The sequence below is a fragment of the Strix aluco genome, chromosome 3, assembly GCF_031877795.1.
Source record: "Strix aluco isolate bStrAlu1 chromosome 3, bStrAlu1.hap1, whole genome shotgun sequence".
NCBI classification, from domain to species: Eukaryota; Metazoa; Chordata; class Aves; order Strigiformes; family Strigidae; genus Strix; species Strix aluco.
In genome coordinates, this window is record NC_133933.1 from 66,780,982 (window position 1) to 66,805,623 (window position 24,642).

The following is a 24,642-nucleotide window of genomic DNA, read 5'->3' on the forward strand; positions in this document are numbered from 1 at the left end:
TAATCCCATCTCTGGATTGCAAAAGGCATTATTTTTTTCTTGTTTTAAGGGAACTGTATGAGTGGGATCATCAGTTTTGATGTGGACTACTTGGTTACTGTGGTGATGTGATTTGTGCTACTGTTGACATAACATGAATTTTAACTACCTGCAGCTCAAAAGTGGCCTTTCTTCTGCTGAACAGAATTTCTTCTTCCATTATTGTTTTCTTTTTTTTTTTTTTTTTTTTAATGGAATGTGGTATGTTCACAAAGTAGGACTGACTGATATTGACACTTAATGACAGTTGCTGGAATCACAATGTGCAAGTCAGGACAGCCTTTGGGTTTAGGAGTCAGACCAAGACTGCATGCAATAATATGTAGTAGTTGTTATGTTGGCAAGCCACAGACAAATGTAATGTCATGGAATAGCTGACACCTGCAAGGAAGAAAATGTCATAACTTTTGAAGCTGTCAGGATCCGTAGTAGCCACCTTCCATTACAAGAGCATCTATCAACATAGTGAAAAAGCTATCTTGTAAGAAAGAATTAAAGACAGCATACATCATTGTATGAAAATACGTATGTGCAAGCCCTCTTGAAACTGAACCACTGCTACCAATGCACTTTAATGAGATTTACTTTGCCCTTGTGATGAAGGGGGAGTATAATTCTGTTTTGAAATACAGACCAGATTTTTTTGTGCATTTGATTTTATTAATTTTTTCCCAACTCCTTTACACACTGCACCAAATAGGTCACAGAGCTCTATTGTTGTAGACTTGTAAATTGGAAAATAAGTCAAGCCAGTAGCCTGGAACATCAGGACCTTGCAGACCTTGGCAAATAGCTTGCAGCAAGAGTGTGAGTGTGCTCGTGTGTGGTGCTGCTGGAGTCTTCCTCACACAGAATGATCAGGTCTTCTCTGATTGTCCTCATTGTTCAACCGTGATAAGACAAACATCCACAGTTCATGTTTGAACCTTTGGGGACAGTTGCTGGAAATTTCGTAGAGTTTATATATTTATTTACTTTCCTGAGAGCTGTTGTGATCATTCCAGAACACTGCAGAATGATGTGATGTTAACACACACAGATGGATTGAATTGGCTTGTCAGAAACTCAGTTAAAAAGAAACACATAAAAAAGAAAAAGCTAAACTGGAATAGGTGTGTACGAAAAGCCCTTTTTCTGACTGGTGAATCTATAGCATAATTTATATTTCCTTGTAGCTGAGGGATTGCAGAGGGACAGATTCCCACCCGTCCTTGAGTTTAATCTTTGCATGACATGCTTTGTTAACTGGAATACCCGTGTTACCAGTCTGGGACAGATTTGGTGCTATGCTCTTTGTGTACGCTTGCCACAAATGGAAGGTAGAGAATCCTAGGATGAAGTGAAGACACTCGTTCCCTGTTACTCCAAGTTTCTTCCTTCATTAACTCATTGGTTTGGTGCCTCATTTGGAATCTTGTCACTAATTTTAAAGGCCATAGCAGTTCCAGGTTTGTGCCTTGAGGGGCTGCATACTTCAGCTAAGGTGCTTCCGTAGGAAGTTTATTTGGTGCTGCTAGATTGCAGCGTGCTCTCTTCATAAGGAGGCACTGGATCTGGAGAGAGCTCAATGTGAGCCTCGTCCATGGAAGACTTCATGGTGGCCTCCTCGTAGGATGGAGGCAAACACACAGTGAGGAACGTGGCATCGGGGAGCAGAGTGGAGTAGTGGAAACTCTGTTCACTGTTCCAGGGCAGCACAGAAAGGAAATTGGAGACATCGTGCTCAGGCAGGGTCTCAGGGAGGTCGATGCTGAAGACCTGTCCCTGTGGAGCGGGGCGCTGGCAACGGCGGTACAGGAAGAGCAGCAGGAATGCCAGGAAGAGCATCATGGTGGCAGGCAATATGATGCACAGAAATGGTTCTATGTCGTCTTTGGTTGAACTTGTCTGCTGTCTGCTCTGTAATCAAAGCAAATAGGTAGTGTGTTGGATTCCTGGAGACCTCTTAATTGGAGGGAAAAAATACATTCTCAATCCCCTGCCCCATGATGTATCAGTTGCTTTTCCAAATTACTTTTTGTCTGCATTAGTGGCATTCAAGCAATAGGTTTCACAGGCTCATGAACTGTCAAATTCTATTTGCTGGTCCACTAAACCTAATAACGGCTAGAGACAAAAGAAATGGAGAAGTTGCAATGAGTGTGGGTTTCTAGGAATCCCTGTCTCTAATGGGGGAAAAAAACAACAACCTGGAACTGTATGTCTTTTGGTATGAGATTTTGTTACGCTTGGACCAGTCCTCTTTGCAGGAGATTGGCCAAGCTTTTAAAACTTGGTAGAACACCAAATGGCAGAGCAATAGGGCTAATGATCCATCACCTATAGTTGTTTCAAACTTGACTGTTTACTTTAAAGAACAAATATTATGACAGCTATGCCTTTCATCAGGGCCCACTACCTACAATACCTGTTCTTTGGTCTGTTCTAACCTTATAGGCCAGCCCCAGATAAAATGCAGTGTGTCAGGACAGCCTGGACCGGGGCTCTTTCTTGAGCTTGTTCTGCCAGCTGTCCAAGAATCATTCTTCTGTTTAGAACTAGAAAAATAATTTCTGGTGTAAGAGTAATAGTAGCTGTGACTGCTGTGTCAGCTTTATCTCCTGCAAAATGTAGCACAGAAGACCTCTGTCCCACAGATTTTGAATTGTGCTGTGGAGTTATAAGCTATTTTTTTAAAAAAAATAACACTTGTGCTCTTCTGTTATTAGCTTCACTTTGAAAATTTAATATATCTTACTTCCAGTCTGACTCTATCTAACTCTAGCTTCTAATAACTGGATCTCGTTCAGAGTGTAGTCTAGAGAGGGAGGAAAACCCAGACTCTCAAATACTGTTTATTATCAACTCTTTCCCTTTGTAAGTACTTTGAAGCCTGTAATCAGATGGATTTTTCACATTTTTATGGTGAGAGTGAACAGGTCAATGGATCAGATTTCCTTTATTTTGAACAAAGACATCTTTTCAAGCTAGGAGAACTTGAATAGTTCTTTCCTCAAAGCATTTGGAAGCAGGGACGCAAAGAGGCTGTTTGCAGCAATGGCTTTGTGAAAAGGGCTAGTAACCCCAGTGTCCCCCTTCTTAGTCTACGAAAACTTTCTCTGCTTATTCTTCCAAGAATCATGGTCACTACAAAAATCACACTGTAATTGATGTTCTACTGATTATCTACCAGGTGTTTTTTACCTCTCCGCTTTGTTGTCCTATTATGAAATTGTTAGTACATGGCCATGCCTAAGAAAGTAAATGGGTTTTCACTTTTATCGAATAGTGTAGGGGAGATTTCTGCTTTTTTTTCCTGAGGTATTTTGGGTCTGAAGCCAAACACATTAAAGTAATTCTAAAATACATTGAAATCTTTGTGGATTAGCTATTAAGCCTTTTTTTCCCCCAGCTGGCTTTTACCACAAAAATGCATACTAAAGAACTATTTCATATTTACTGATCATTTCTTATTAAAGAGTTTTTGGCAGTACAAGCTGTTGTCTTACCTGACCATTAAATGAGCTACAGGAAAGAGCCGAGCTGGAAGAAACTGTTCAGCTATTATTCTAATGCAGACGTTAAATTTTTAAAAAATCCCCTCTTTTTAAAAAAATGAAGTTTGTTAACACTTTTTAAGTGTGTCTTGTGAGGTACATAAAACACTTCACAGGAAAATAAGAAAAAGCATTCGGTATTATGTTTGTGCGCTATATATATTGAGAGTCACTGATACTGTTATGTTATTGATACTCTTAGAATAAATATTTAGAACAGCTGAACTTATACTGGACAGCATTATTCATGATTAGTGAAAAGCATGTTTTCAAGATCCAAGTGTATGTTTTGGGCTTAATTTGTAAGGAGCAGGCTTTCAGTCAGGTTAAACGTTGCTCTTAGGATCTGTGAGTTGTACACTATTGTGGTTGTTTGTGAGGATAGAGGGCGAGATTGCCAGTGTTTCCTACATGAGACTAGTGAAAGGTATGTAAAACCCCAATTCTTTTACCTTTAAACTCAGTGCAACTTCCCTATAAATTTCACTGAAAGGATATTTGTATTTTAAATAATGGCCAAGGGCAACGTGTCCTTCGTGTGCTGGTGGAAGCACAGGCTAGTGTTATGGTTGCCTGACATGTCCTGTTATAAGACAAGGCCTCATACAAAGACTGGATTTCAGAGAGTCCACAGGATGGCGAGGAGACTGGGGAGACACTGGTGGGTTTGGATGTGGGGGTGAAGTGCAGGATGAGAACTGATGCTCCTGATGTGAGGAGCTGTGGATTTGTCAGGGGAGGGCAGAGTGGAGAAGGGTGTGGACCAGAATTGTGCAGCAGTGTGGATGGAGAGCCTCGGCTTGTGAGGAGGATGCACAAGATGCAAAGCTGTGGGGAGGAAAGCCAAAAGGGAACTGAGAGTGAAGGCAGTAGGATTGGATAGGACTAAGAAGAGAAGTCTGAGGAATAAATGGTGGGGCTCCTCTCTCACTGTAGAAGTCCCATTCTCTTTGCAGAAGAAGAAAAAGGAAAGGGCTAGTGACAAACTGGGATGCAGGGGAAGGAAATACTAAGCTTGATGGAAGGAATTAACAAATGGTCTCGAGGACATACTTTGTTCCAATGTCTTACCTGGAACCCAGCAGTCTTGGGCCTTGCAAAGAAATACACATCAACAGAAATATGTAAAATATATAATTGTTGGAGGGGCCAATTTGCATCTAATGGTAAGAAAACAGAAGAAGAGAAACTATTTGTAGTATGAGCTAGCTCAGATGGCCACAGTCTGTGAAGCAGGTATAAAAGGACAACCTAGATTCATTTGGATGTCAGTGTGGTTACTGGGCTGCAGACTCTTTGTTTAAAAGCTGTCCAAGAGTAACAGTAACCTATAGCATTGCTTCTAAAGTTGCAAATTCAAGCCCTCAAGACTCAATAAAAGCCAGTGTTTTGGATATCTGTGAATTCTGAATTTGATCCACAACGCACGTAATTTTTAATTGTGTTATTGTGTACAAAGTGTCTACCCTAAGCTAGATTGCTTAGGGAAGAAGACCACAGTACCTAGGGTAATGCGTTGCAGGCTATGTAGAGTATGTAGTGACTGAGTCAGGGAACTGGGGAAGAGAGGACTGCCTCTAGTTTGGGATAGTGAATGCTCTCCTGGGGAGCTGTATTCCTGTCTCTGTTACTGAATGCTCTAGGCAGGGTAAAACAGTTCAGCTGAGGTGTTTGTTGTGGATTATTCATTAGTTATATCTCACTTTGAGTGCCTGGGTTGAGATCCCTGGGTCTGGTCTGTAGAGATGCTGCATCTGTATTGCTGTCCCTGAAGGTGAAAGGGTGGTACCTGTGAGTACTTTATTACGCTAAGGGATCTGGGCAAAATTGACATAGGAAATCATGAAACAGTTCATATGCTGTTGTACGGTCTGAAGTGGTTGGGCAGTTGTACTAGATGATCATTGTAGGTCCCTTTCAACTGAACTACTCCTCTTCTACCTTATTCTATTCAAAATAACTACACAAGTGCCCGGTGGCTATCTATTCAGTAATGTGTACAAAACAAGATATAAGAAATTTGTTGTTTGAAGAAGATGCAGTAAATAAGACCCTGAGCTGTATGCTGAGAAACGTGGGGAGAGTAGCAGATTCAATGGCTAGTAATGAAGAGAATGCCATGTCCTGTGCAGTTGTGAAAGAACAGTAAGTATGTCTTACTACTATCTGCAAAGTAATAGCATGTGAAGCAGGTAGGATTAAGGATTGGGTAATATGTTTATCTGTATGATAAGAGGTGACATTAAGGGACAGTTTTCCTCAGTCTGTGTTTCAAACTGCCCATAGTTTTTAAACACAGCTAACATTAAGCCTTAGCTTTCCTGTTTGGGTGAAATAATCTGTAGGCTACTTAGTATTATTTGAGCTGAAATGGTTTTTAACAAGTTAATACTGCCCCACGGATGCTCAGAACCTGAAACATAAATCACGGGGAGTTACATGTCCATTTTGATACTGTCTCCTGCCAAACATTTTACATGGACTGATTGTGCATTGAGATGGAGTTCAAAAGGCTGATTAACTTCCTTTAGGTATATCCATATATATATCAAATGTATTGGGAGACAATTGAGCAGTATTAGTCCCTGTTTTTCTGTTGTGGTTTTGTGTCCACTTCTGGGATGAATGGCTAAGGGGCTACTGAAGAATGTTGCAAAAATCTTGACATAAAGACTTTTGGAAAATCTTATAGCCATTAAAAAAATTATACTAAAAACAGAAATAATTTTAATAAAATGAAACAAAGGTCACTTAGAAAAAAATAAACATTTGCTCTGAAGTTCTAAACTAAAACTAAAGTTCTAAACTGAACTAAAACTAACTTCTAAAACCGAAGCTCTAAAACTAGAAAAGGAACCAGTGTGTATAGGTATCAGAAATAGCTGCTAGAACTGGAAAATAAAATAATCTAGAAATGAAACAATCTTCAGTAATTGAAAGTGTAAGCAAAGTGTAAGTAAGAGGTCAGCGTATGCTCTGTCTGTGTTATCACAAGAAGCTACTGTCGCATTAGTAACTGACAAAAATAAGGCTCTGACTTCCAGCATGACAAAAGTTACAGACACGTAAATATAGGGAAATTATCCTTTATGAAGACATAGGCAGAAAAGGGCATGGGGGTAAAAAAAGTCCTCTGTTTTCCCAGAACTGATTTTTAGTAGGTTGATTTGGCCATTTTAGGTTCATGTTTATTCTCTTCCTTTCATTTATATCTTTGTAGGGACTAAAACAGAGGGTCAGTTTTCCCAAACACTGAGCACAGACTAGTAGTAAAGCCTTTCATTAGTAATCTGTCTGCCTACGTTTTTTTAACGTGCTGAGCATGTATGGTTGCCAGCTTACAGATTACATGACCCATATTGGTTTAGATGAGCTTTTACTCGTGCCTGTGGTAAAGCAATAAAGTGCAGAGTACAGCCTACTTGTGTGGCATTTCCACAACGAGTAATGGAATGGGTTTAGAATTGAACTCTTTGTCTAGATGAAAGAAGCCTAGTACCTGGCTTTGAAGGGAATAACCTAATAAGGCCAAACATGAGTTTAAAAGAAGCTTTTGTGTAAGGATAGAAAAATGAAAGTTTATTTGGCTGGCTTAAATTCCCGCTGAAGTGATTGTTTGATTGGTGCTAGGATTTATTATGCTGTTAATGATTTGCTAGGGTACTTAGAACTTTATTAAAATTATTTTTATTAATATAGCCCAGATTTATACTAATATCTTTTGAAGCTGAATCAGTAAACCGATACTTCTGAAATGTTTTAAGTGGATTTGGAACAAAGTCTGCTTTGAAGTCATGAGGCTGTGGTCCATGCATAGGTGCTTTTCTAAGCTTCATCCTACTTCTTAAAACTGATTCATTATAGCTTGTAAAGAGCAAAACCATATAACTCTGAGAAATAGAAAAACATTTTGATGTGTTTCTGTGTACATTAATTATGACACATAATTTTTAAATGCACTTAGCTTTATAATGAATTTTCAGATAGTTGTTAGAATGTGACTCTGGTGATGCTGTTTGTTTCTCACTGTTGGACAAAACCAATGTCAAGGTGTGAAGACATTGCCATTCTAACTCTGGCAATGTTACTGATGAGGTAGACTTTGTTAAAATTGCAGAAGCATTTGAAAACTACTTTTTCTCCTGTTTTGATCCCTCACTCCTACCCCCTTCTATTTTACCACAATACACTTGATAGCTAAGTAGCATGGACAGTTCATTTGCAAATGCTACTTGACTTGGACGTTTACTGGTGATATATGTGCTCCTTAAATTATTATTTCCGATCAGAGAGACCCTTTTGCTGTCTCCCAGACAAAGCCAGAAAGGCAGTCTGTGTTTTCATCTTCCGAGGGCTACTTCCCTCCCCCCACTTGCCTGCATGTGATCCTCTCTCACAGAAGTAATCAGCGCGCAGCTTAGGGAACAAGAGTTCATTGCTGACTGCTAGTGACTCTTAACATCTGCAGAAAGGCTTCGTGGGACCAGATCCAAAGAAAAACCATGCATTTAAAAGAAAGGAAATCAGAGAATAGCAGAATGCATTATGCTTAAAAGAAATAATTAAACTTCTTTACCTGCCGCTCCAGAAAGATTTTTTTTTTTTTTCCATCTAATGTTTTTCTTTCCCCACAAATGTGTTTAAAACAGCAATAAATAAATGGTCTGACTCCTATGTAATTGAGCAGTACTGCTTTGATACATTTCAGTACCCAGGTATTTACTCTGTGTTATACACTGAGGCATTACACAGACATAGATGCATGCAAAGTCAAAGGACACGCCACAGAGAGGAGCAGAGGGGTACAGACCTGAAGCTCTGTTTCCAGAAGTGGCCCACCTGGTTCACTATTTAGCCAGTCATAGTTTCCTCTGTCAGCGTGTCCAAATTTTCTCCAGCTGCTGCCCGAGAGCCACCTCATGCTTTCATTAACCTGATCTTCTGTCTTCGTGCCTCCACCTTGCTTCGCTGCTTGCAACTGCATCCCCGCCTCCCAGCCTTGACCCAGCTGGGCTGCTCTCAGCTAATGATCCCTCTTAAATGATATCCCGTTTACAGTGGAAAAGAAAAAAAGAAGTTAGACACCCCCCACCCCCCACCCCCCCCCCGTCATCAGGAAGCCAAGCAAATAGATCTCAGAGCCTCTCTCCACTTCCAACTCAATCTCTCTGGATTTGCTTCGGTGGCCTACATTACCAGCAAAGCTGGCATCAGGTATCCGGAGCTGGGGCTGATAGTGCTCTGATTGGAGCACTCCCTGCATTAGGATTATTAAAAGGGGAATTTGCATGTGAATCTGAGCCCACATGGTCATGACTCTGTGTGGATAAATAACGCTCTATATTTAGGTATCTAATAAACACTTTTTCCAACAAAATAAAATAAATAAAACCCACAACTTCTATGTCGAGAGCGAAGATTCCCCCTCAGTTACGCGACGCGAGGAGGAACCATGATCCAGACAGGTTTTTCCTCCCTGTTGCTGGAACATACAGTAAATAGTAAGAGCGGTTTCTGGGTAGAGAGGCAAGGACACAAGGCTAAATGCTGTGCTGAATTATTTAGCAGCACTAGGATGTAGATGTTAATGATAAATCCAGAGAGAGAGCTCTGCCAGGAAAGCTTTGGTCACTGAGAGTATATGATTGCTTTCAGTAATAATGAGTTGTCAGTTCAGTTAAATGAGGACTCATTTACAGCTTTCTAGGATATACGTTGTTAAATGGCAATTGTTTCCAGAGAGAAGCCTTTGTGCTGTTTATCCAGCAAAAGAAAATATTTCACTGATGTGTGTTAACCTCGGAAGGGAGGAATATTTAATCTAAGTTGAAAGGTGAATCAAGGTTTAACTCTTACTGAAAAGTTGGAGGTGTCTTTTTCTGCCTTACTGTGAGCAGAGGGAGAGGCTATTGGTAATATCCCATTCAACTGTGGTGTATTTTGTATGGTTTCTCAAGGCTAACCTGTTCAAGCAAAAGTTGTGTTTGGGACTGATGATACAACATTGGGGTCAGAATTGTAATCTCTTATTTCTTGCTTAGACTTCCTTTTGTCAGCTCTTCTTTTGAGCTTATGGCTCCCAGAAAATTGCAGGCCTAATTGGCAGCAGGCTGAACTCTTGCAGCCCCAACAACGGTGCTCAGAAGCGCCAGAACTTGACGTTTCTAACAAAAGGACTCTGGAAGTGCCTGTTCCAAGCCTGGCTGTGATCCCTGCGACTGCAGCTTGCAGGAGGGATTTACGCTGCAGGTGAACCTGGGCTGTGGGAAAGAGGGGAAATGATTGTTTGATAAATCTCTCCCATTTTGTTACCAAAGTTGCCAGGTGAGCCATGGATGGGGAGCAACAATATTGAATGAAGGGTTGGTCTTGGTGCTGAAGCAGCTACAACATTTATCAGAAACCAGACCCTGCTCTTGATTCTGCTGAGGAGGTCCTGCGTGAAGCTAAAAAATACACCTCACCAAAGCCTTTGCACTCTTGTGAGAAGACACGTCCTTTCCTCAGTGCCTCACTTGTCATCTTGGAAAGCACTTTTAGAGGTGGTGACTGCTTGCAGCTGCAACCAGAGTCCACAGGAGATATGCTGTGCATCAGAACGTCCCCTGAGAAACCAGGTCCTAACTGTGTCTTAACAGGTCACACCAAGAAAGCGAAATACTTCTGACTTGATGACTCGACACCTTGTATGGAAGGAAGAATGACAACCATCTTTCCCAAACTGGTGTTAAGAAAATAAATTCCTTAAGGAGTCTTGTGACTGTGTAGCTTAAATCTGTCATCTCACTTGCAAGCAGGAAACATTCATATACTATCTTAATTAGGGTCTTAATACAGCTTCTAAGATTATTAATGCTATTTTTAAAAGCTTGCTGTAAATTTGCTTTGGGACTGTGTCATGAATAATGAGGAGAAGTAAAAAATTACATCTACTTGCAGTATAAACACCCTGCTTGGCATCCTTGGATTCTGGTTAGGTGAATTTTAGCCAAAAAATAAGCTGTACACTTTTAAGACTCACTGACCTGATTTACAAAGTGCTGCTTTGAATTCTTGACCTCTGAAAAATATTTAAGAATGATTTAACTTAGTAGAGCTGAGGCCAAATGGGAATTTGGGGAAATGTGATGGCCTTTGTCATGCAGGTAATTAGAATATAAAATAATGATTTTCTTTATGGCTTTTTATATAATCAGTGGTCCCAGCAGGAAGATTAGTGAGAGTAATGGGGATACAGCCTTTCTACTGCCAGTGGTCGGACACCCATTTGACATACTGCCTTTGTAGAGAAGATCTGCTCTCGTGCAGAACTCAAACAGTACCACTTGAGACTGAATTTCTGATGACAAATGTGTTGCAGATTTCTGCCAACCCTGTGGGACACACGTGATACTTATTTCTCCTTCTCACAAAGAGTTCATAAATGCCACCACAGCTTGGGCATGCTGTAGTGTGGAAGTTGGAGGGAGGGTGAACAACCTTGATTCCAAGCTCCATGGCCAGATATCAGGCTTGCTGCTTTGAGGTGTGCGGGAGGTTGACCTTTGGAGGTCTTCAGACCCTGACATGAACAAAACTTACCTCCCTCTCCATCCACTGGCTTTGTTCTTTGAAACTGTTTAATATAACAGTTGCCCTGTCAAATAATCTGAAGAAACTAGCTGGCATGGAATTGTACCACTAAATTGATTAAAGTTTGGTAAAGGTTTATAGAACGATTGCAATGTAATGTTTTGAATTGAGGCGGTATTGCTAATATCCCCTCCAATGTTCTAGCAGGGGAGTAGGGAGAGACTTTCTGAGGAAGCCACTGCAGAAAATAATCACTTCAACTCTTCCCAGTACAAAGCTCAAACTGTCTGTCATAAATAATCTTTCTGACTTGCTGAGATGTTCAAGGCTAGCAGTGTAAGTCTAGGCTGGATTGCCACTAATATTGTTAGGGAACAGAATATCCACAGTGCCCTAGACGCCTTTCAAATTTCTTGCTAATTTCTTCCCCCGGTTTCTTTTGCTGCTTTCTGCAGGAGGTGGTGAACCTTCTCTGCCTGAACAACTTCACTGCTGTGAGGGAGGGTGTGAGGGCTAACCTGAATAATGCAAAACTAGGAATCAGAATGGGTAAAGGGTGTAAACGGTAAACTGTAAACACTGCTGTGTTGTCAGGTATAGATTCATCAGATGAAATGGAGGGAGATGCTGACTTTTGCCTATAACCAGCTGGTAGGTGCTTCTGCATCCTTCAGATGGAAGTGGTGTTGGCTCCTGTCCATTCCCTTTCACTTAAGCAATTCATAAGTGATCTGCTCTTTTTTGATAAATTTTTCATGATATTGAGATTTTGGCTTTGGTGTTTTGTGTTTTTTTTTTTTTTGTTAAACTTCAATAAATTCATTTTTCAAAAACAAAGCACCTTCTGAAGAGCAATCTCCTCCCCCCATCAAACTAAAACCACTGTCACTTCAAAAGGGTAGATACAAATTGTCATAGCCCCCCTGAAAACCAGTATTCTGGAGAGCAGCATTTGTGAACAAGCTGTGCATACTCATGGCCTGTAGAAATGAAGACAGGGAGACCCAGTTATCAAATGAGTGCACCCTGGTGCTTCGTATGCTGGTGTAGGAGCAGCAGCGACCACGGGAGCGGGAGGTGGTACTGCTGAGATATTGATCTGGTGCTGCAGATGGGGAATTGAAAGTAAAACCTTTATAGAGGGTGCCAGTGACAGACCTCAGGTCTCTGCCAGAGCAGAATTGCCTCCTATAGAACATCACTTAAAGTTTTATGAGTGTAACAACACTTGAAAAGCTCTGTGGCCATGTCAGAGTGCTGGTGACTGACCAGCATCCATCTAACAATACTGTCTAGAGCTTTGGGGGGTTTATTATTTATTTTTTGTAATTTCTGTCAATCTAGTTTTAATCCCCTTCATTTACAGTTTGTCATCCTTACCCTGAATTCTTGTTTTCTCTTATTTAAGTTTGCCAGTATGCACTGTATGGTATTTTGTTCCTATTTAGCCAGAAATTCTTGGGTTTGTTTATTTGTTTGTGAGGGGGTTTGTGATTGGGTTTTTTGGGGTTTTGTTTTTTTTTTTTGTTTTTTTTTTTGCTTCAGCTCATGTTGCCTTGTGTCACCACTTAGCCATTTTGTCAAAACTTTGCAAACCTTTCAGGGCACCGGAACACTGAACAACTTGATGTATAAGAGCACTGTCCAAAAATGAGCTGTTGCCTTTCGTCTTGGACAGCAGGCAGTGCCTGGTGGAGAGGGTCAGGTGCTCAGTGGGATCAGCAGCTTTTCCTGAGATATGCCACAGGGGCTGAGGTGCCCAGCACCATGTTCTGAAGTCCCCTTGCACAGCCAAGTGCCCACAGCATTGGGGATCCCCGTCTGTCCTGCAGCTGCTGCCTGGCTAACAGACCCTGTCCCAGGTGAAATCCCCAATGTCCCTTTGGGCCTGGGCATGCAGTGACTGCTATCAGCGTGCCTCTGAAGAACATTTCTCTTCAGAAGACTACAGTGGAGAGTAAAGGCTGGAAAACACAAACATTTTTAGGGGGGAAGGGGGCTAGCCTTGAAAAGCATGACACATTTTTCCTCACTGTCCTGAAATCTGTGTGTGCATGTGTGTGATTAAATTATTTCAGTGCTAGTTCATGTTTTGGGGAGAAGGAGGTTGCATTGTGATTTTTTTTTTTTTTTTTTTTTTTGAGGAAAGTGGGGATTAAATGTTTGTGTGTGTTTTCTATTTGCAGGCTGAGATATGCCCATTTTATTTATTCTGTCTTCCTGACATTGTCAGACCCTCTCCTCTGCACTAATGTTGGTGAAAATTGTGCTGCCACCCTGGGCTCTTGCTCTGCTACCACAATATGTTGAAATTTTGACACTGACTCCGTGCGAAGGGGCAGATGTTAAGCTCTGTATATCGCCTTACCCGTCATAGCTAAGAGGGCTGTGGGCTAGTTTCCCACTGCATTTATTACTCCTATTTAATGTAATTGAAATGAAAGGAGGGGACTTTTTTCGCTTTAGTAAAGCTTAACTCAAAGTGTTTTTATCTGTCGTAAGGCATACATTCTAAAGATGGCCGTGGCAGTTCAGTTGTCCTTGTATCTGAACTCCAGTTGCTTGAAAGTTTATGCAGGCTAATTCATCCCAGAGCTGTAGCCTACTGGCGACTGTGGGGGCTCCTGGCCTGGAGCCCATGGCATGGCATATCGCTTTGCCTTCAGTCTTGCAGAAAAATCATTCTTGACTGATTCTGCTTCTCTGTGAGGGATTCTTTCTTTCAGGCTGTCACCTGCAAGTAAGCATCCTTCACTTTTCCAAGGTACATAAAAGACTGCTTTTACAACTTATGCTGACTCAAGGCTATTATTTTCATCAGTAGTTAAAACTGAACTTTGTAATGCATCACCTAGCCAAAAGAAAAATCTGAATTAAAAAATAATTATATATGTACAAAATATAGGAATAGAAAAGAGCCATTTTAGTAATAATACTTCCACCATTTTGCCATAACTTTCCTAAATGTGTTGCTGAGATCAATTTACTTTTGAGTGATTCAAGATTACCACTGTTCTCCTTGGAAGTCATGATCTTGAACTGGAAACTGGGCATGATCTACAGGTTGTCCTGTACCCCTAATAAGCAAGAGGAAGCAAAGGTCAGCTAGACATCAAGAAGGTGGACAGCCCCTCTTTTGATCTTTCTGAGAGTTGTAAGCTCTGGGTTTCTGCAGCTGTTTAATTTAACTGGAGTTTCATAGCAGTGTAAGTAGCCCTCACTCCCCCCTTTTCCCCAAAATGCAGTTATAAGCATTTTACAGGCATCTTTTCTGAGATAATCATAGAATCATTTAGGCTGGAAAAGACCTTTAGGATCATCAAGTCCAACCACAACTGGAATTGCACATGAATTTAAGCACTTCTAGGTGAAGCAAAACATTTCTGAAGAGCCCAGCTGACCATGTATGGTTTTGACTACCTATGCTTAGTGAGAGATAAGGTGTTTTGCTACTTTATAAGGATGGTATTCCAAAAATAAAAAAATGGATTAGAAATGCTTCAAGCAAAGGGAGTGAGGAAATGGAAAAGCACTAACTAGGGATAAATATCTGATGCTGCTGGCATATCCAAGAAGGGGACAAAAGCTCCATGGTAGCCTGAAGATGGGGAGAGAGAGGGAGGGGGGGCAGCTGTGAAGGGGTGTCTGTGCGTGTTTGACTGTGAACAAGAAGAGGCAGATGTTACTAGAAAGAGAAGAGCTCACTCCATATTGTGGAAAAGCTTACTTCTTGCAGTATATCAAAATAAATGAAGTCCCCTTAAGTAAATAATAGTCAGTCCTTAAATATACCTGAAAAAATGCTCATTGAGATTTCCTTAAAAATATACTAATTTGGTAGCAATATAAAATGTTTCCATTTTTTAAATAAAGCTTTATACCATTCTAATACCAGCAATGAAACCTAATTTAAGTTAAACCACTAAAAATGAGGCTGAACTATTGTTTTCTTGCCTTTAATAGTAAAAAATAATCTTTTATGTCTGGGAGATCTCTACTGAATAGATTGTCCAACACAGCTGTAAAATTTGTCTGCATTTAACTACCAACTATGAGCACCATTATAATAAATTGTAATACTTGTAACATCTGCAGTGATGCCAGTATCCTTCCTTTTAGAAGGCTTCAGGAAGAAGAGCAGATGTGTGTGTTAACACTGACATTAAAGAATGGCACGTAGGTTTGCTGTATCCTTTATCCACACTTTATTTCTTTTGCTGGTTTCTTCCAGTAATGTGTGCCAAAATATGGAAATAAAATTTTAAGGAGAAAACGTGAATGTCTGGTTAACCTTCAGCTGAGCTTTTAAAAATAAACTTTTAAGATTTATCTGCATCTGACCAAACACTATTTGTTTTTATAGAATGGTATTGTTCATTGTATTTGATGTTGCTTGCCCGGATTGTTGACCTGGTGTAATGCTGGGCAGGCCTTAGATACGGACCTCGCAAGTAATCTGCAGCGTCTTGGGCTGTGTTTTATTCAGTAAGTTGGGAATTGGTGAAATAATGTATAATAGTGGAAAATCTAGAAAACTTAGATTACTCAAATTTCAACCTCTCTTGCAGCATGTTTGAAAGGTTAAAAAATCCCCCCCAAAACAACAACAAAACCCAACAACCCTCCCCACAGCAATGCATAATCTCTATTAGTATGGTCATTGCAGAAAAAAGATAAGAAAAGGGAGACTTCATGGATGGATTCTCTTCTCTCCCAAACATTCCTGTTTGGGGTGGGGATTAAAAGTTAATAATTCTGTTTTGCATTGGTTTATTTTGGATTTTTTTAGTTTGTTTTTCCATAGTCCAAGAGCTCCAAATGCCTTTCATGAATACGGATTTCTTGCTTTTTGCCCAGCAGCTGCACTTTGTGCTTTTTAGTTCTGGGGTTTGTGGGTTGTTTGATGGTGTGGTTTGGTTTTTTGTTTTGAGGGTTTTCTTTTCAGATGTATAATTCACACAGGTTGAATCTCACTTTTTAAAAAATCACTGTTGTTACAATAATCTTTCAGTGCATTTGGAATTTTTTTTCCCTGTGTGTTTTGTGTTTTCAGGTGGTTGCATCTTCCTTCAGTATTGTGCCGGGCTTTAGTTAGTGCTTTATACTTCTTTAGCAAGATTGCTAATGACAGTGTTTGACAAGACAGTATCCAATTCTGGCCACTGTGTGATCCTACTAAAACAACTTGGCCCAACTAAGTGTAGTCAATTATGCAATTTTTGCTTTGCCTATAATGACTGTGTTTCAATCCATTTAGCAATTCTTTGTTCAAAACGATATAACTTTCTGCTAGAATGTTGTGAATTCTTGGATCAAATCCCTTGAGACTGTATCTAAATACAGCAGTCTCTGTGTCAGTACATGTTGCTAACACAGTAGATTTTATACAGAAGCATGATCATATCTTCATAGCCTGATTTGGTTAATGTCATCTGCTGCCAAAAATCTATTGACTCTAGATGCCAAAGGAATTAGTCTTTCTGATATTGTTGCTTAGAACCAGTGTGGCCAAGAGAGCGCTGCTGGAGAAGGAATAGCTCTTTTAGCTTCTAAAATTAGCTCTGTTCTTCAACAGATTGGAAAAAATGCAAATTACTTACTAGTCCTTTGTCATCATTTTAAGGCCAGGTATTGCTCCAGAGCAGAGAACTTGTAGGTATTAACATACTTTCTGACAGGTAAATGTCTCTAACTAGAGATCTAGAAAAGCCCTGATATCTTTCTTGTCATTAACAGTGAATCTGTAGGTCTTCATTTGTCAGTGTTAAAATGCTTGAAACATTTGAAAGCCTGAGGAAGTACAGCTTTTGAAATCCATTTCTGCCCTGTAACATATTTAGCAATAACAGTCAGAATGAGTGAGTTGAAAATTATCTGTATAAACGAACGCAGCTGATGCAGTACATAAGGTTGTAGTGGGTTGCAGTTGCCCGTATAGATGTGAGAACAAGTGGTATGACAAACTGGACCAAAGACACAGTTGTGGGGGGGACCTTCAGGCTCTGTAAAAGGAGAATAAAAGTTTAGGCACTGCCAGTTCCTCAACTGGCCTTTTGGAGAGCCAAGGGAGAACTCATAAGGGGAAAGCTGGAGTATGCTGGAGGACGAGCTCAAGTAGCAGAGGTTACCCAGCTCTCACTGACTGGCCTCTAGCACAGATCAGGCAGGTTACTCACTTGTCCTTAACCCCAGCTCATCACTGGTTAGGTGGCTTCCCTGAACTGCAGACTGCATCCGTATGAGAACCGGGGCTGTAAATAAGACGGCACTTGTTCAGTGTTGTGCTGTGCTCAGTTGTCCCTTCAGGACAAAGGAGAAAATTATTCCTGCCTGTGGACTTCTGAATCCATATGAATCCAAACTCCCTGAATTGAAGTGTGCATTATTTAACAGAGCATCAGCTGAGAGGCTTTGAGCAATTTTGTGCTGTTTGAATTTAGGTGAACTGGAATATCCCTTTGCTTGAAATAACATGTTTGTGTACTGTTGCAATTCAGAGTTCAAATCCTGAAGCTGAATTTCCTGTTGTGAATCTAAAGATTTCTACTTCCAACTTACAGAGAAGATGCACAGCCTCCTGCAACCTGTAAAATGAAGTTTGCTGTAGAAAAGAAATACATGAAGAAAATCTTGTATGTAAAAAAGGCCCCAAATAAAGCAAGAGCTTTATTTTCTCAAGTGCACTTGTTAATGGTTCAACTTGTCAGCAAAATTGCGATCAAGTCTAGATTCGATGATATGACCCTTATTGCACAAAGACAGGTCAGCTAGTCTTAAATGCACAAAGCTTTATTAGCAGAGCTGATGGCATACATTGACTGCAAAGTTACCTGAAGGGGCAGAGAAAAGGGAAAACTTTTCCCCACCAGTCAGGGGGGAGGAGAAGTAAGGGAGTTGCAGGCAGGCGTCCTCCTCCTTGGGGTGTCCTCTTGGGGCAGCAGGTGCCCCATAACACTTTGCTGAGCATGACTGCGTTGTTTTTGTTGGGAGCTGCTCAAACTCCCTGTTGGTTGCTTTTGCTCCTGATGATATTAGCGTCAACTGCATCAGACCTGATGTGGTACATGTGCTGCATGATGATTGCTTCCTAAGCTTTGTGCACATGTGTTATTGGGTAATGTCTATTGAATAAATAAAGAGCCATTACTCTAGTAGGTGCTGAAGTTACCTACAAAAAACTGCAAGGAGAAGGCTGAAGAGCTCTTACTATAGAGCTACAGACTTGGAAACTAAAATGTCAGGAGGCAGAGGGGGAAAAAAGGGATGAGTTAAACACGAAAGGCAGACATTTTCCACATAAGTGACATAAAAATGTTTCAGACTTGACCAGTGCAAAGCCATAAGGATGAGAGCACTTGGGACAGTGGGGTAAAGGCACTGCCACAGTGTCCTCAGGCTGGAGAGATGAGAGTTTACAGAGATGCAAGTGGGAAGTGTGCTACAGGATTGGAAATCAAAGTCCCTTGATATTAAAAAAGGTAAGGCATCATGCAACACACCCAGTAGAAAACCACAGATACAGAGGCAAAGGTTTCAAGTGTGGCTTCTTAAAAGGAGGCTTATCGAGGCAGCTGGGTGTGGCATTGAAAGCAGGAGATCATGAAAGGAACATGTTGTCTGAGGAATGTGTGAATGAATGGAGGGGAATAATTACACATTAGAGATACCTGGACAGTGGAGCTGCTGAGAACCATTATTCAGCTGCAGCCCAAGAATTATGTGCTGATATTGAGGTGTATGGAGTTACGTGATAGCGTCTTCTGTGGGAAGCTGACACTGAGGTGGGGGCTTGTACAAGTAGAAGGGCCAAAAAGGTAGCAAAACGTAAAGACAATTCTGCTCTGTGGCTTGGGGAAGCTGAATGGATTATCTGAACAGTTCTTTCATGTGTGCCATCTGTCATGTCCTAAATCCAGGAGACTATTGTCATTTGAGAGAGTATTGAGAAAATACCCACTGCAGTGACACCCTTCTGGATAACTAGTGGGAAGAGGGTGCCCTGTGGTGTGTTCCAGTTCAGCCTGCATGGACTGCATTGATGCTGTGGTGCAAAATGTTGTTCCTCTACTAAGCTCCAGCACTGCTCTATGGGAACAGGGTTGTACAGTGGGGAAAGCCTGGGTCCAGGCTGATTATATATGGATTTCCTTTTTAAGGAACAACTAGATTTTGCTTGGGGCCCTGGTGTACAAACAAAGTGAGATGTGAACAGAACAGCTGAGGCAGTTTGATTTGATTTCTGCTACAAGGTGGGGATCTTCTCATCCCATTTCCAGGCATAGCCTCATACTTTCAAGGTCAAGTGACTTGGTGTGTTAGGGCAGGAGGAGCCAGGTGGCTGCAGTGGGGCAACAGTGCCTGCATGGGACAGCCATTATAATGGGCCCAGGTTGTAGGGGCAGCACTAGGCCTGGCTGGTTAGAGGCATTTGTGTTTTGATGTTGCTCTTCAGTTGTTTTTTTTAAAAAACTTTATTTGGCTCCAAACATTGCTTTTTGCCATGTGCAGAATGATGCCTCTTTGAAAGGGATGCTTGTCCAGCCAGCCTGGCTTGATTTGATGGCTCAGGTTCTAAAAGTGACATAGTTTGGCACTTGTGCCCTGCCCCAGGCTCTTCTTCCTCCTCCTGTTTTTCTTCAGCAATCACTGCAGATCTGTGCTGTTATCTAGGATGACCCAGCTTACTCTATATCCTCACCCACCCCTGTCGGACACTCAGTAGTGGTCATCATTCTTGTCCTACTCTCAGTACAGCTCTGCCTAAAAAACTTCCATGGCACACTATTACACTGAGTTTTTGTTCCATTGCTATTACTGCTCTTGTTCCTCTGAAATGCTAAAGGAGATTTGATTGAAAAGTTGTAAGAAAAAATTATTAGTGAACTGGATTTAAACCTTCACTTTTTTCTTTTTCTTTTTTTTTTTTTTTTTTTTTCCATGGTTGGCTTTGCAAACTAATAATCTTTATTCTCTTGGGCTTGGGGCTGGTCACAAGAGCCTGCATTGAGATATTCAATTATTTAGCATCCTTTTAAAAGAAAAGGTAATGTATGCAAGAGAGATGTAAGATCTGCTCTGATGACCATCCCTGCACCTGGGACTTTAAAAGAACATTTTTATCAGAGCACTTGCTCTTGTGGTGCTACCATTGCAATTCTACCCAGAAACTGATTCCCATGTTTTTTCAAGGGAAGATGAATTGCTTTTGCAGGTAAGTGTTTCGAACCAACCAAGACCCTTTTCACCTTATTCCCTTTACACGAGTTACTGCAACACATTTTCAAAGCCATTTTTCACTTTCTCATTACATTTGACATTCTTGTTTCCCAGGCTTGAAGATTTGTCTGTTTCTGACCTCTTGGGCATACTTATAGGGATAGATTTCAATATAGTATCTTATCCAGTTTTATTTTGCTCTGTTCCTCTCCCCATAATTTCTGGCACAAAGGAGAACTTGATTTGAAGTACAAAGCAGTTTGCCAGAAATGTAATTTAACATTCAAAAACATAGTAAATAATTGATAAATATCACAGAGGAAAGTATTCTGAATTATTTTAATCTTAAGTAATTTTGTTTGACTGTGGTAGGGAACAAGGATGTTGAGCGACCTCCTCAGAAGTAGTCACACTAACCACAGCAAACAAAAAAATTCAGCTTGGGCATATTTCCTCAGAGCTGGCAAACCAGAAGTATTGCCTCTACTTTATGGATACAGATCTCCCAGTAAATACAGTGTAGATAAAGGTACAATTCTCTTGTAAAAATGAAACAAAACAAAAAGCTAAACCAGGTTTACTACTGTAGATTTCTATCAGGAGTCAGAAAATTGCACGTGCAGCCTGATTAATGTGTTTGGTTTAGGTTTTATGTTTGGTTTTTTTCTTTTTTTTTAATTCAGTATAAGACTAGGACCTAACTGATCTGTGCTTACATCTATGTTGTTGTGAATTATTTGGAATTCTGTTGGGTTTTGAAACCTGAATGCTGAGTGCACTGTTCTAGCCTGTGTCAGACTTTGGATAAAGAGTTCAACTTGTGTTTATGGTGATATTAGATGTAAGTAGGTTTATCCTGATGCCAGCTTCTTTGCCAAAAGCTCAGAAATTGGAGATCACCCCGTGGTTCACATGGCTCAGCAGATACAACCCAAGCCTGGTTCTATTTCTCATTTCGACTTCTGTCACAGGCTCATTTAGTGGACCAAAAGACAAGTTTCTCCATCACTAAAACATGGATTAAGAAATGTCTGTCCTGGAGAGATCCAGCAGGATTACTGAAAATATTGTCCCATTATTACCATGGGGGTACTTTCTGACTGTTTGGGTGTACAGATGTACCAGTGGTCTCCTATGCAACCCTATCGTGTGTTAACTGTTGCATTCAAAGTGCATACCCTTTCTCTTTAGTCTTGTACCTGAAGTATCTGCTAATATCTCTAGTTTGCCTTTCTATTATCCCTCCCATAAACTGCCTTTGCTCTTGTGTGCTTTTTTTTTCTCTCCCTCTTGACAGATTATCCTACAGGTCTACAGCTCTGGCCAAAGCAAGAGGCCAGAGCATGTGGTGTAGATACTTTGGGCCCTTTTGAGGTAAATGACATATTTTTTACTTGCTCAGTTGTTGATCCCACTTGTAAAATGGTAGTGGTGACACTGGGTGCTCTCTCGGCACCCTGTCAAAAAATAACAAATAGGAAAAATACCAGCTTGGTATCTGGGAAGCTTTTAAATTTTAGTTGACCACAGATTAATACAGTGTAGCCTACACTGTGATAAACGTACACTGTGAAAAAACATCAGTTTTGAAATCCTATTTGTTATAAATAAATGTTTATCATGGAGGGAGACTAGGGTGACTTGATGTCCATGCACCAATCTTTGGCACTTGTGATGGCAGAGGAAGACCTTTACCAAAGCTGGGGAGAGAGCATGTGGTTTCATGTGGTTTGGTGGGTGCTGTTCCACCTCTGAGCCTCTTGGGGGTCTGACCTGTGGTAGGCTCTAGAGGGAGTTGAGAGAGCTGACCATCCTGGACCTAAAAGTCAGCCTTTCAAAACTGAACCATGATCATTTCTTCTGATAAATATGTTTATCAGTTAACGACTTCTATGGGAAGTTTTCATTGCTGGTCAATTAACAAAACCAAAAGCAATCTGTTAAATTTTGTCTACAAAGCAATGCATTAAATGGTCACTGCCTTTCCTGCACCCTGTTGTGGAATCTGGCATATGAATTCAGTGACTCCACTGAACAAAAGACAATGCTTGAGATTTAATAGCGTGGCTGTTCTTCTTTTTTTTTTTTTTTTTTTTTTTAATATTTGCTGACAACTGTTTTCTTTGGTGAGTGTTCTTAACACTTTGTTCTTCAACAAAGCAAGCAGCCCAGGTGTCTTCTATATAACTACAAAGGAAGTTGACCACCTCCACTGTGTGTTGACCTCTTCCTCTCACACCAGTGACACCAGAAGCCATGCTAGTCTGACTTCCCTGTTAAGTGAGAAGACAGCTGGGAATTTGTACAGGTAAGGAGTGAGTGAAATAGCCGTACTTTCTGTACCAGTTGCTGGTTTACATCACTGAACACTGTTTAGGAGGAAATGAAAATCTTTCTAATGGGATCTAAATGAGATGTGTGGAGCAGCAGAAGGTAGTTTCCTGGGATGGAATTAGGTCCAACTGTTGGGATTTAACACACTCTGTTTTGCCAGAAGTGCTGTAAGATTATTAAAGCATCACAACCTCATTTAGTGGCTTTGTAATCTGCTTTTAACCTTCATGCTGATGAGGCTGTTGTGTAACAGACACTGAAGCCAGGCCTTGTGTTGCTCCAGTGCATGGGATCCCAAGCCCAGTGATCCCTGGGAGGCCAGGTGGGAATGCTGGCTGCATTTTCACTCATGAGATGATGTGGAAAGCTTGTCTTTGGGCTGTGGATAGCATCCCTGAGCACACAGAGGTGTACCCTAAAGGTTACTGTATGCTGCTATGTCTCGTTGCTGAAACACTCCTGCTTTCAGGAAGCCCCATGGTAATTCTCTTGAAGGGTACTAGTCAACCCTTTCTTCTTCTGTACCTAAATTTTGGTTGCATGTGCAAGCATGTGTGGCTGCTGTGAAGAAGGTGTTTACTGTTCTCATTAAATATTTCCATTAAAGATTTTTCTCCAGCAGGAGTGATCATTGATCCAACTTTAATCAAAAGAAGGATTTAGGCGACAGGGGAGAGCCCTTGCCGAACTTTTTAGAGGGATGAAACACTGGAACATCCATGCTGCTTGCACGTACCTGTAGATTGGGAACCCATTTGGAGTGCTAGCTAACCTGAGTGTGGTTGGGGAATGCCCAGCTTAAAAACCCAGTGTGGTGGTTTGACCTTGGCTAAATGCCAGGTACCCACCAAGTCACTCTATCACTTCCCCCCCTTTCCCCTTTTTTTCTCAATAGGGCAAAGAAGGGAAAGAAAATAAGATAGGAAAACAAAACAACCCTTGTGGGTAAAACAAAAGCAGTTTAATATAAGCAAAGCGAAGCAAAGGTCCGCGCGCGGAAGCAAAAAAAGAAAACAGATTTATTCTCTACTTCCCATGAACAGGCGATGTCGGGCCTTCTCAGGAAGCAGGGCTCCAATACGCGTAGTAGTTGCCTCAGAGGACCAAGGGTGACCCCACCCCCTTCCTCCTTTCTCCCAGCTTTATACTGAGCAGACGTCATATGGTATGGAATATCCTTTTGGTCAGTTCGGGTCAGCTGTCCTGGTTGTGTCCCCTCCCAAGATCTTGCCCACCCCATCCCACTGGGAGGGGAAATGTCAGAAAGAGCCTTGTGCTGTGTAAGCACTACTCAGCAGTAGCCACACCACCAGTGTGCTATCAACACCCTGCCAGCTCCCAACATAAAACACAGCACCATGAGGGCTGCTACAGGGGAAAACCAATTCTGGCTCAGCCAGACCCGGTATACCCAGTAAAAGTCTGGCTGTGAACTGGGGCTCCAAGGAACCCTGTCCTGTGACGGCTGCCTGTCCCTGGCGGTGTTTACAAGCAGTGGTTTTCATGTTGGGGGCCGGGGTGGTGGTGTCTGGATTTCAGTGGCAGTAAAGTGGGTACTTCAGTGTGTGACAGAGTATGTAGAGTTCAATCCCTAAAACCTTAGCACAGTTTTCAAAGCTATTTCTGTGATTGAAAGTAGGTGCCTTTTCTGACATGTTTGTGTGGGGTTTTTGGTGTTTTTTTTTTAATTCCGTCACTAATGAAATCAAAGCCAGAAGTATTTTCCTCATTTTAATGGATGGAGAAATGTTTCACCTGTTTAGATGCTTCAAAATTCTGCACAGTGTCTACTTGCACCTTTAGCTGTCTCAGTAGCTTCATCCTTCTCCACCTCTGCAAGCCCAACTCAGGCTAGGAGTGGTGTAGGGCTCATTTGTTAAAGTGTTCAGATCTCAGCTCCCACCAAAAAACCCCCCAGCAGTTCAAAGTGGCTAAATTCCTAGGT

At 41.2% G+C, this 24,642-nt stretch overlaps 1 protein-coding gene across 1 annotated transcript; it reads right to left on the reverse strand.

The window, feature by feature from the left end:
* Window positions 1-749: 749 nt before the first annotated feature.
* On the reverse strand, window positions 750-8,496 carry SMIM28 (small integral membrane protein 28). The gene is made up of 2 exons (XM_074820711.1): window positions 8,386-8,496; window positions 750-1,938 (listed from the first exon to the last, which is right to left on the reverse strand). The coding sequence occupies exons 1-2, from the start codon at window positions 8,494-8,496 to the stop codon at window positions 1,540-1,542; spliced, it is 510 nt and encodes a 169-aa protein (XP_074676812.1). The 3' UTR covers window positions 750-1,539.
* Window positions 8,497-24,642: the final 16,146 nt, after the last annotated feature.